Below are 12712 nucleotides of genomic sequence, written 5' to 3'. Positions count from 1 at the left end.
GGGAGGCCGAGACGGGCGGATCACGAGGTCAGGAGATCGAGACCATCCTGGCTAACACGGTGAAACCCCGTCTCTACTAAAAATACAAAAACTAGCCGGGCGAGGTGGCGGGTGCCTGTAGTCCCAGCTACTCGGGAGGCTGAGGCAGGAGAATGGCGTAAACCCGGGAGGCGGAGCTTGCAGTGAGCTGAGATCCGGCCACTGCACTCCAGCCTGGGCGACAGAGCGAGACTCCATCTCAAAAAAAAAAAAAAAAAAAAAAAAAAAAAAAAATATTTTGTTCAACTGTACAGTGTGTGTTTTAAACTAAATATTTCTACAAAAGTCAAAGTTTTTTCAAAAATTTAAAAGTTTATAAAGTAAAAAAAAGTTGTAGTAAGCTAATTTATTATTGAAGAAAGAACAAAAATTTTTAATAAACTTAGTATAGCCTAAGTGTACAGTGTTCATAAATTCTACAGTAGTGTACAGGAATGTCCTGGACCTTCACACTTACCACTCACTGACTCACCTAGGGCAACTTCCAGGCCTACAAGCTCCATTCATGGTAAGTCCCCTATACAGGTGTGCCATTTTCTGTCTTTCATACAGTATGTTTACTGTACTTTCTCTATGTTTAGATGTGTTTAGATATACAAATATTTAACCATGTGTTACAGTTGCCTACAGTATTCAGTATAGTAGCATGCTATGCAGGTTTGTGATCTAGGAGAAGTAGTAGGCTATACAATTTAGCGTAGGTGTAACATCCAGATTTTTATAAGTACACCCTGTGATGTGCACACACAGCGAAATCACCTAATAATGCATTTCGGAGAAAGTATCCCCAGTGTTAAGCAACACATGACTATGTATCTGTTATTTTCTGCCTACCCACGGTAATGTAAACCTTACAAGGGCTAGGACTTTTGTTCACTAATAAATCCCTAATGCTCAGAACAGTACCTGTCATATTATCTTTGCTCAATAAAATATTTGTTGAATGAATGAATTCACGACAGGGGAAACTGAGACATAGCATGGGTAAGTAAACTGTCCCAGGTCACATTGCTGTTAAGCAGCCAACCAGGGTCTGCCTGATTGCAAAGCTTTGGTGCATAAACACCATGTTATTCAGCCTCTTGATGGATTATGTGAATGCACAACGAGCAGGAATATTCTGAGCAGACCAAAATAACCGATAGAGCGCGTTAGAGGGAACTTATCAATTGGGCAAGAGCCTACAGAACCAACGTTTACTGTTCTTCTCAGTTATTTATTGGATTAAATTGGAAAGTTTTTTTGAGTTCTCACCAAGCAAAATGCAAGTAACTAATATTTGAGGATGAGCCAATAAATTCAGTATCCTTAAAACATTAGTGCATTAGCCTAAATGAAAACAATTTATAACTTACTTACCTTTTTGGTATGGCTTAAAAGAAGATGAAAGCTATGCTGGATAAGGAGAAATCAGCAAGTGGCTAGATGACTGCGGTACGTTCATGCAGTGGAGAAACATGGAATGGACGTAGCTGTATACGTGGAAAAGTAGACCCCAAAATGCTGTATACACAATGATGACATCTCTGAAAATTCTGTTACCAATAGAATTGTAAGAGACCTTAGGTTCATAAATAGTCAGTGATTCGAGGGCTTAGAATTTATTTGGTGATTTAATGTTGGTCTTGATATTTAGATGTTTCTGTTTAACTGTTACTCCTCAGATAATTAAATAAACATAAAAAAGAAATACTGTGTACCATCATGTGAGCCAAGCAAATACGTCATCCCTATCTGCTGCACATCCTTTTCCTTCCTGCTGTCCACCTCCACTGATCGCTGACGTTCAGCACAGCCTTTCCCAGGCTTCAGCCCAGCCTTCCTGTCCCCTGACTATAACCTCTGCATGTTATACACCACCTGACTCCAACTACATTTTCTTCTTTACTCCCTTGATTACTCTCAGATTCTTCTCTGTCTAGTTGCCTGAGGCTTTTGTCCCACTGCTTTTGCCCTTGTATCTTAGATAAGGCCTTTTGCTTATCCTTTCCATACCCTGGAGCACTCTCCCAGTTTCTTTTTGCTGTGTAGTCATCATCCATATTTTGCCCTGTCTGACTCCTTATGCCCATGGTCCAGTACCTTTAGCCCTGCCTGAGGAAGTCCTGTGACTGCTCTGATGTGATCGGGCCCCTCTCTGTCTCTACATTTGCTGCTCTCAAATCTTTGTTCCTCCCATCTAGTTAGGATTCTTGATAGCAAACTATAGAAATCTACTCTGGCTGATTGAAACAGAAAAAGGATTTAGTGAAGGCTATTGAGACCTCTTGGAATTACCAGGAATGTTAATTAAGCAGGCTTAGAAAATATACAGGGACAAAGTGGGAGCTAAGCAGCCAAATGACTGAAATTCTATGACCAGAGAGCTGGTTTCAGGAGATGCTGCTGCTACTATTGCTGGACAGTGGGCACTGCAGCTGGCACCACTGGCGCTGGATGCTGGACCTCTGCCAGCAGCACCTTTGCTACCAGGACAGAGTCTCCTCCAGTCCTCCCCCTCTGTACCAGTAGCTCCTGGTCAGATCTAGGCAGAAATAGCTGGGCAAGTCACTGCCCCATCTGTTAGCTGTAAGGAGGCCTAGAAAGGAGTATGTCACTTCTGCTGTGAGAAAGGGGCTCTGCCTGCAACCACAGCTCATACACTGGGAAATTGCTTAAATAAATTATAAACGGGAACAAAACAAACAAACAAAAAGACCACATGGTCCATTCCTGACCCATAATAATTGTTGTATTAAACTTTCTACAACTTCCTTAAATCCTGGAAGCTGCTTCTTCTAACCTCTCACTCAGCAAGAACTCTGGAATGTAGTTTAATGCAAGACTAAAACTCTAGGGATCACAGATTTATACACAAAGATGTTCATAACAGTATGATTTAGAATATCAAAAAAGGAGTCAGCCTAAATTTCCAACAATAACCATTTCCATTAACAAGAGAATGGTTAAATGAGTTATGAGATATCCATAGGATTAAATATATGCAGTCATTAAAACCATGGGTTTTAAAAGTATTCTAAAACGAATATAACTAAAAGTAACTTTACTAATACTATGTATAAGCTCTCACAATTGCAAATGTGCATATGTGAACATATTTTATATTAGAATATAAATATATACAAACACAGAAGTTAGAAGAGAATACGCTAAAATGTCAAGATTGGTGAGATTAAAAGGATTGTGTTCCTTTTGTGCTTATCTGTATTTTCACACTAAGATGAAAAATTAATATTTAAAAGAGGGCAAACTTTCCATGCCACTATTCTTATTTTTTATCATATTCTCAGAAAGGACAACTTTTCCCAAATCAACCTCATGAACCAGATACTCTGAATACTTAACTCTTCTCCTTGAAAGAACTCACCCTTTTCTATATGATCATTTCCTCCTTCACTATCAGTTTGTTCTCATCTTTATGTTCACATGTAGATCATTCATTCCACTCTGTAAACCCTTTCCCCAGCCCTGCTTGGCCCATCCAGCTGACACCTGAGCTCCCCTCTCCCACAGCATGCTTACTTTCCCCCTGCCCTGTATTTTGGTCCAATGACTCACTGAAATAGCCATCTCTGAGGTTTCTATTACTCGTGACCAGATCTGAAGATCTTTTCTCTGTCTCTGTCTTTGTAGCTCTGCTACCTGAAAGAAATGGTACTGATCATTTCTTCATCTTTGATACACTTTTGGGGATAGGTAAGGGACCTTGTGGTTTTCTTCTTATTTGTCTAACCATTCTTAAAGCATTTTCCTGACTTTGCTTCCTGTTCAGCTTTACAACCAAGCTTCTTCTCTTTCTTTATCTATTGACTATTCCTACATGTCAGTGTTTTCTCCCTTCCTCATTTCCCCATCTGTCTACATAATGGAGCCAATACCCTATAAACAGAAGCATTGATTTTGACAGAACCCTTGACCTCCGTATAGGCTACCTACCCAAGCCAGCCCAGCTTTGACAGTGGGCTCCAGTTCTCTGCCTTCATGCATGGCCCCAGGAGCTCAATAAAGCTTTCCCTGCAGCTGTGTTCCTACAGTTCATGACCTCTCTCCAGCCTTCACCTCAGTCAGCAAGAGGCTATCAGAAGGTCTGGGTTTGGGCCAGTGCCTTAGAGTTGGGCTCTGCTTCTCTGTCCAGTCTCTTAAAATTGAAGCCTTAATTGGACTCTTCAACTGCCTTTCAGTCTCACCTTCACACGCTCTCTCGGATCACCCTCAACTCCATGATCTCTGACCTACAAACCAACCCAGGATGCCAAAGTTCTTAGCCCATATTTGGTGGGGATGTTTTACTGGGTCAGGAGTCAAATTCAGACTATTCAAGTTAAGTATGTCTTTTCTATTTATTTATTTATTTTTCTGATCCATGAGTTTCCTGAAAATGTGTCTTTTCCTACGTGCAGAATGTTATGTTTCAGCCAGTGGGACTTGACCTGTGGTGACCCAAATCTACAGAACAACAATCCTGTTGAAACTGCTCTTGATCCTTGATCTGGCTCATGTACGCTCATGACCTTGTATTTATAGTTGTCCTGTCCTCTTTCCGTTTTCTAGACCCATAGCGTATTACTTTTAGTATATGTCTTAGACTTCCTGCTCTTAGAGAAGTTTGTTTATTGATTTGTTAATCATCCAACAGACACATATTGAACCCCTACTGGTTGGTGCTGCAGATGGTCAGAGGCCAGTCAGGGAGTTGGACAAAACAAAGGGCTGTGTCAGGTAGTATGCTTCTTATTGCTAGTGACAGAAATCCTGATTCAAATTATTTAAGCAGAAGTAGAATGTATTCCCTCACCTACCTGGCAAGTCTAGGGTCAGATCTGGTTTCCTTCAGGCACAGCTGGATTCATGGATCATAAAGCTGCCTTTAGGACCTGGCCTGTCTTCATCTCACGGCTCTACTCTGCTTTGTGATGCCTTCATTCTCAAGCTCTCTACATGGTGGCAAAATGGATGTCAATAGCACCAAGGCCACATCCTCCTCAGTTCCAGAACAGTAGAAAACGTGCGGCTTTCTCAGCCCCAGCAAGTGTTCTGCTAAGTCTTGTGGTTTCTAATTGGACTGTGCTCTTCCCTGAACCAGTGACTTTCACCAGGGGAATTCGATGCTCTGATTGGTCAGACTGGAGTCATACATCCTCTCCTTATAGCTGGGTGTGGAGTCAGGTCTACACAAGCACTTAAATTGAGAGCGAGGGATACAGTGGTTCGTTCCCCTGAGGAAAAGGTGATGGATGTGGAATGGTTTAAAAAAAAAAAAAATGCCAGGTGCAGTGACTCATGCCTATAATCCCAGCACTTTGGGAGGCCAAGGCAGGAGGATCCAGGAGGTCAAGAGATCAAGACCATCCTGGCCAACATGGTGAAACCCTGTCTCTACTAAAAATACAAAATTAGCTGGGTGTGGTGGTGCGTGCCTGTAATCCCAGCTACTTGGGAGGCTGAGGCAGGAGAATCGCTTGAACCAGGGAGTCAGAGGTTGCAGTGAGCCAAGATTGTGCCACTGCACTACAGCCTGGTGACAGAGCAGGACTCTTTCTCAAAAACAGAAAAAAAAAGCTGTCAGTCAACCACATAAGTGTATGGTTAGAATTACACATGGTCAAGTTTGGCAAAGGGAACATTTGAATCAATACAGGGTAAGCAAAGACCCACCCCTTCTATACTCCCTTGCTTCTTCCTTTCTTTCTTCCTTTCAGCTAAATTTTGTGAATGGCTACTTTGTTCTAGGTGCAGAGTATATGCTGTCCTAGAAATGGACTCTGCCCATAAGGAGCTTACAGAGTAGTGAGGAAGAGAGATGGCCAGGGTGATGGTGTGAGACACATTCACTGATAATTTATATTTTGAGAAATGGAAGTATGAAGAGTATTTCTGTGTTTTGTAAATTAAAAGACAGCTTCAATCATTATATCATTTAACATCTTAGACTGTCTCAGTGAGTTCTGCTTTATTCAATGCTTGGAATAAGTCTCTCTGGTATGCTTCTTTGAATAATGAAGACTCCATAATCCACTTTTATTTTTTTGCCTAGGCTGCCGCAAAAAGAGGTAAAACCTTTGTGTAATTAAAAGTAGCTTTCCTTAGATTAGGTTTCCTTTGAGATTAGTTTGCTTTTTTTTTTCAGTCCTTGATTTATGGGTTTGTGGTTTTACTGTACCAGGGAGTTTTGTAGTAAGGTGCTTCCAAATATACAGATGCAAGAGAGATAAACAAAATACCTTTAATTTATACTTTTACCTTAACAGTCTCTACTTCCGACCTGTGGCAGGTTGTTAATGCATCTCCCACCAATGCTAGTCATTTCCCTTCCCATATACAGATATCCCTATCTGTGTATACATAGTGTGTATATAGAGAGTTGACTAGAAGTTGAAATGAACACATGTAGAGTTGTACATTTTTTTAAAAAGGAACAAATGTGAAATTATTTCTGTGACATTCAAGATCCAGCAATCCTTACATTATTTTTTAGCTGTAGTTTTTGTTTTGTTCTGTATTATTGAAACAAAGACTAAGAAAAGCAACACAAATAATCCGAGGATTCGGGAGTACATTAATATAGTGGTTGTCAACTGGAGACGTTTGGCAGTGATGGGAGTCATTCTTGGTTGTCTTGATTACTGGAATCTTGTGGGTAGAGGCCAGGGATGCTACGAAGCATGCCAAGTAAGATGCACAAGACAGGCCCCCATAACTAAAATATCCAGTCCAAAATATTAATAGCGCCTGGCAATAATTGGATTTTTGGAATTCTAAACATTGAAAAGATTCAGAGCAAGTTTATAATTTAGGTTTAAGACAGATAGAGGAAAATTATAGAGTTATAGAACCCTGGAGCTGAGAGGAAAAGACATTTAGTCCAGTCTACCCATTTTCTAGTAAGGTCACTGAGGCACATAAGAAAAAAGTGACCAAAGCAACATAACTCCTTCACCTCTTAAACATGTGATCAAGCAACTTGTCACATGTTTCTGTGTGCGCCTCCCTTTTCTCCTCTGCAAAAAGGGATGATACAACTTGCTTATGCTCACTTTGGCAGCACATATACTAAAATTGGAACGATACAGAGTTATTAAAAAAAAAAGAACTTGTCTCAAATTATGATTGCTGTGAACGACTACTTAAAATGTAGTACACATAAAACGTTTAGTACAGTACTTGGCCGTAGTGTGTTGTTAATACATAGCAGTGGTGAGGGCCAAGGTAGTGATTGTTATTTATGCTGTTGCCCAGAGTCACAGAGCCAGTCTGCAGTTTGTTTCACCCTGTCCTTCTGACTCTCAGTTCCATTTTCTATTACACTGCCTTGAGGAACTATGAAGAAAGGTTATGAAGGCAACTTAGTGGAGATTAAAGACCAGTCTGGACAGCAGCTTAGTAGCTGGTAATTCAAGGGAAAGTGAACACAAATTCTCCATAAAAGACAGAAAGGGGGTTTGTAGATGGTAGGTAGAGAGCTTTGAGGAAGACATGAATGGTGTTTCAGGTGGTCACGCCTCCTGGTGGAGTCTAGACCAGGTGACCTTTTTCAAACCCTACAGCCCTGACCATGTTCACATGGAGGCAAGATGGCTCTCTTTCTGTCGGGGAGAGTCCTTGAAATGCTGGGGTGGTATAAACAATATAGACAGTACATATGGGAACCTTTCCAACTCTAAGATTCTCTGGTGCTAAGTTTTGTGGACCTTAGGCTGGTAAGATCATGTGACATAGAGCATGCCCAGTAGATATGCGTAGACAATCACAAACCTCTTGTTTTCTGGTTTGTGGAATAAAATGCTTTATTAGATTTTACTAATTCAGTCAACATGAGCATATGATTAAGATGTTGTGTAAAATGCTTTTTCCTCTGAAAACAGGAATATCTTACCAACAATTCTCTGAAATAGATTTTCTCTTATTTTCTTTAATGGCTTATAAAAATTCGGACAGGCGCCATGGCTCATGCCTGTAATCCCAGCACTTTGGGAGGTCGAGGTGGGCAGATCACGAGGTCAGGAGATCAAGATCATCCTAGCTAACATGGTGAAACACCATCTCTACTAAAAATACAAAAAAAAATTAACCGGGCCTGGTGGTGGGCACCTGTAGTCCTGGCTACTCGGGAGGCAGAGGCAGAAGAATTGCTTGAACCCAGGCCGAAATCACGCCACTGCACTCCAGCCTGGATGACAGAGCGAGACTCTGTCTCAAAAAAAAAAAACCTTCATAGTCAATTAAAGACATTTTCTCCCAAATCAAGAATAAGTTGGTACATAAAAGAAAACAGTGAATCTCAGTTGATTTTGTTTTCTATATTTTTGGTGACATTCAAGGTCCACAGAGCAGTCAGAGAAGAGCAACACATGCCTATCTGATGAGTGCTGACTGAGCACCAGGCACCGTACTAGAAGTTAGAAGTTAAGTGATTTGCCCTGAGTCACACAGTTGGTAAGCAAGAGAGCCAAGACAACACAGCTCCGCCTGGCTTCCAAGTGCACGGGCTTGAATATGCACTGTTTGCTGCATCCTGGTTCTTGACAGAGAAGGACTTATTAGAATAATAAGCAAATCCCCTCTGAGATCAGACTGTTCTTAATGCAAAATGCCTCCCTTAGATTATTATTGTGTGTTTTCATTTGACCTTCAACTTTTTCTTTCAGGTGTTGTGTAACGGACCAGGAACATGTGTTCCTATCTGTGTATCTGCCCTTCTCCTTGGGATACTAGGAATAAAGAAAGTGATCATTGTCTACGTTGAAAGCGTCTGCCGTGTAGAAACGTTATCCCTGTCCGGAAAGATTCTGTTTCATCTCTCAGATTACTTCATTGTTCAGTGGCCAGCTCTGAAAGAAAAGTATCCCAAATCTGTGTACCTCGGGCGAATTGTTTGACAAATAGCAACTGACTTCTTTAGAATTTTGCAGTTAACAATAGTATGTACTCAAATTGGGGGGGGGGAACCCTACATTTTATTGTAAAGGTGTCTGCCAGTCCTGAGAATTATTGACGGTAAGGAATAAAAGATGTACAGATGACTCAGTGAAGAAACTGACACTTCTCTTATGAAACAAACATTGATAAACAATAACTACTAAATATTTATGCCTCTGTAAACCAAATCTCTTTTCTAGATAAAAATATGCATCACTACCTGCAAATTTTCTTCTGGCTGTTTTAGTAGTATTTTTTTACAGAACTAAATATAGAGTTTGTATGATTAGTAACATTTCCTGTCCTACATTTTTTTTTTTTTTTTTTTAGTAAAGTATTCTGCATTGTAAAAGAAGAGGAAAAAAAAGGTATTTCTGAGTTTTTGTTCAGATACAAAAGGCTTTATTTCCTGTATGGAAACAGTGATGTCCCCAGTGAATCCTTTCAGCATAAAGGAAGCAGTTATATTAAATTGGCTTCATGACAATTTGCACTCCACAAGCCTCCAGAACCTTGAGCATAAACCAGTATTATTTTTTGTACTTCAGTCTTGCTTTTTGAGTAGTTGGCCTTAATACAGAGTATCTTTTAAAATCTCTTGTTTAGGCCGGGCATGATGGCTCACACCTGTAATCCCAGCACCTTGGGAGGCTGAGGCGGCCGGATCACTGGAGGCCGGGAGTTTGACACCAGCCTGACCAACATGGTGAAACCTTGTCTCTACTAAAAATGCAAAAATTAGTCGGGTGTGTTGGCACATGCCTGTAATTCCAGCTACTTGGGAGGCTGAGGCAGGAGAATCGCTTGAACTTGGGAGGCGGAGGCTGCAGTGAGCCGAGACTGCACCATTGCACTCCAGCCTGGGTGACCAGAGCGAAACTTTGTCTCAAAACAAAACAAAACAAAACAAAACAAACAAACAAAACTCAATAATGTAGGGATTGTTATTATTCCCATTTTACAGATGACTTGTCCAAGATCACATGACTAGTAAGTAGCAAAGCCACAGTTCAAGTTCAGGTAAGCCTGACTTCATAGTGGGGCCAGTTTCATGTGTGTGTGGCCTGTGCAGTCACGTGGAGTTCTGCACTTAACAGGGCCCCCACACTTGGTTTAATGTTCTGCTGTCACTGTCTTGAACTTCTGAATAATTTTTTAAACAAGGAATTTATATTTTAGACCCTTTAAATTCTGTGGCTGTTCCTGCTTGAGATTGTGTTTCTAATGGTGCCATGTCTACTATAATAGAAGTACAACAGTTAGTGCAGTGCCTGGCCCAAGGAGCTCCTCAAAAACAGGAATTCCATTTCCTTCCCTCTAAGCTCTGCTGCGTTAACAAAGCAACCAAAAAAAACAAAACAAAAAGAAGAAGAAACAGAAAAGAGAAGATCCTCTCCTGTAGTATTTCAGTTTATATATAGGTTTTTTTCCTCTTAAATCTTTTGCTTTATAAGTATGATATAAATCTAATATAAAGAAATAGTGATTAATGAAGTGATTGAATTTTAGTGAAAAGAGACATGATTATCCACAATCATGTAAAATTAAAATCCTAAGGCTGATCTAGCCTTTTTTCTTCTTCTTCTTTTTTAAAAAAAAAAAAAAAAAACCTCCTTCTTCTCTGAATCATGTAACAGGCGCATCTGTCAGCCGGACATCTTCCTAGGTTTTTGGCCGGAGAAATGTGTGGCTGAAGATGTCTCAGAATGGTGAGAACACTTTGCTGTCTGGATTTAGTGGGCCTGGGGCAGCCAAATGATAGTTCATTCTGCTTTGATTTTAATCCTCAAATCTCAGGTACTGTATTGCTTCCACTGACCTGTAGACCTGGAGTATCAGAGAGCATATTAGTATCGTTCAACCAGGGGCTGAGGTGAAATAAGCTTTGACTTTTCTAGAGAGAAAGTGATTTTTTTCAGGGACAATGGCATCTGCACATCATTCCTGTTTAAGTCTTTCTCTGCTCTATAGTTTTTTCCTAAGTGGCACTGGGTAAATGAATGGTAAGGAAAAGTGAACTGCATTTAGTGAATGCCTCTCTGTGCTGTGGGGCAGCTTCCCCGGGCCCCCGCAGGTGATCCTGCTGCAGAGGCTTCCATCAGGTCAGAACTTACAAAGATCAGACCAGAGAGAGTTGTAGAAAAGATGCTGTCATTTTTTCCAGAAACATACGTCCAGATGTTTTGCAGAGCCTTAAGACAGTGGTTAGCCTGGAATGTCAGAGAAAGAATGTGTATGTGTTATATCACCAAAAGTTTAGAAATATTATATCTTTCATAGGTTTAGGCTGCTGTGTACTCATTCAGAGCCAAGCTGAGGCATGTGTTATTGCATCTTCCTGATCATTCAGATTACTTGGTAAACAAGTGCATGCTCTGCTGTTATGGCTAATTTGAGTCCTTGAGGTCCCATTAGCAGAGGGGGCTGGTGGCACAATTTCTCTGTTGTGCATTTCTGTGACATTCAGAAAGATAGTGCTCTAGCCTCAACTCAAACTGAAGAAGATGAGTAGCTAGCTTGTCCCTTCCAATTTCTCTTAGAACACTCTGAATGCAACTTTTACTGTAGGAGACTGTTCATGAGAAACTAATTGAATCAGTCTTCAAATGAGAGGCAGGGAAACCACACATCCTGCCCACACCTACTTCCCTGGAAGATTTCTGTCTGCAGTTCAGCTATCCGAAAAGGTCTCAGCAGCTTGCCAGGTCAGAAGGTCTAACTGTTTCAAAAACGATGCCCAAAAATCATGACAGGAAACTTTAGCCTGGAACGAAGAGTGCTATGAAACCGTGTCAACAAGAGGAGTGGTGTGCAATTGTGAGTTGAATAGCAAGACGTCCTTGCTAGGAAGGAGATGACCCAAACTTCCCCTCATAAAAGCAACTTGGAACACATTATTTTACCTTTCAAAGATACATGGTAAGTTAAAATTGAGAAACATACCCCTTTCCTATGCAGTTCCTTGGGTTGAATGAGTGCTTTATTTTTTCTGCAGAGCCCCATCCCCCAAAAGGCATTTGATAGCAATGTATTAAGCACCTTTTACCAATGATAAGAACATCATCATAAGTGTTAAAGAAAATTGTCCTTCTCCCTACAGGTCAGCGTTTGAGCCTCATGGGGTTTCTTCCCATGATTTCAGCCCTGACGCACAATGAGCAGACACCCAAATCTTGTCCGCCCTGAACATTCTTTTGTTAGGGCCCATCACTCTAGCACTCTAAAAACAAATCATCTGCAACTGTGTTCTTGCTGCCAACTCATTTTAAACATGAATTTGACGTAGCTCCTCCTTTTCCCACTGGAGTAGTTAACTAATGCTAGCCCACTGGCTTATATCGTGTCCCTCAAGCAACAAACTTTGGAATCATTTTTGCATTTTCACTCTTTCCTTGCCCACATATAATAGGTTGCCTTTCTTATTTCATTATCCCCAGAATAATTTTCTCTTGTCTTCCTCTTCTCTCTTTGAAATTACTTTTACTGTTCCTCTCCTTTGTCATCACCTATTGATTCTGCCTTTGTCTTAGTTCATATCTACCCTTTGCTTTTCAGTCCCATGGATACAACCTAATCCATTTCTTCAACAAAAAAAGTTCTTGCTTGATGAGCACATTTTATTGAAGAACTGAGGAAAACCTGTGGAAGGAACAAATGAATGATTTTGTTAATTATTTATGTTTGTCTTCAGAGACTGCAGCTCATACAAGTTTTGTATCCTTGTTCCACCTTTTCTTTTCTTTTTTTTTTTTTTTTT

General features: G+C 40.6%; 1 protein-coding gene across 1 annotated transcript in view; it reads left to right on the top strand.

Moving 5' to 3' along the window:
- Positions 1-9186, top strand: part of ALG14 (ALG14 UDP-N-acetylglucosaminyltransferase subunit) — a 95356-nt gene extending 86170 nt beyond the window's left edge. Inside the window, exon 4 of the mRNA XM_017879795.1 lies at positions 8685-9186. Coding sequence (XP_017735284.1) covers positions 8685-8915 — 231 coding nt within the window. The 3' untranslated portion in view covers positions 8916-9186. The remainder of the gene's footprint in view (positions 1-8684) is intronic.
- The last annotated feature ends 3526 nt before the right edge of the window (positions 9187-12712 follow it).

This window comes from Rhinopithecus bieti, unplaced genomic scaffold, assembly GCF_001698545.2.
Source record: "Rhinopithecus bieti isolate Rb0 unplaced genomic scaffold, ASM169854v2 scaffold_11919, whole genome shotgun sequence".
NCBI classification, from domain to species: Eukaryota; Metazoa; Chordata; class Mammalia; order Primates; family Cercopithecidae; genus Rhinopithecus; species Rhinopithecus bieti.
The sequence above is the reverse complement of the archived record's forward strand: the minus strand, read 5'-3'. Positions and strand labels throughout refer to the sequence as shown.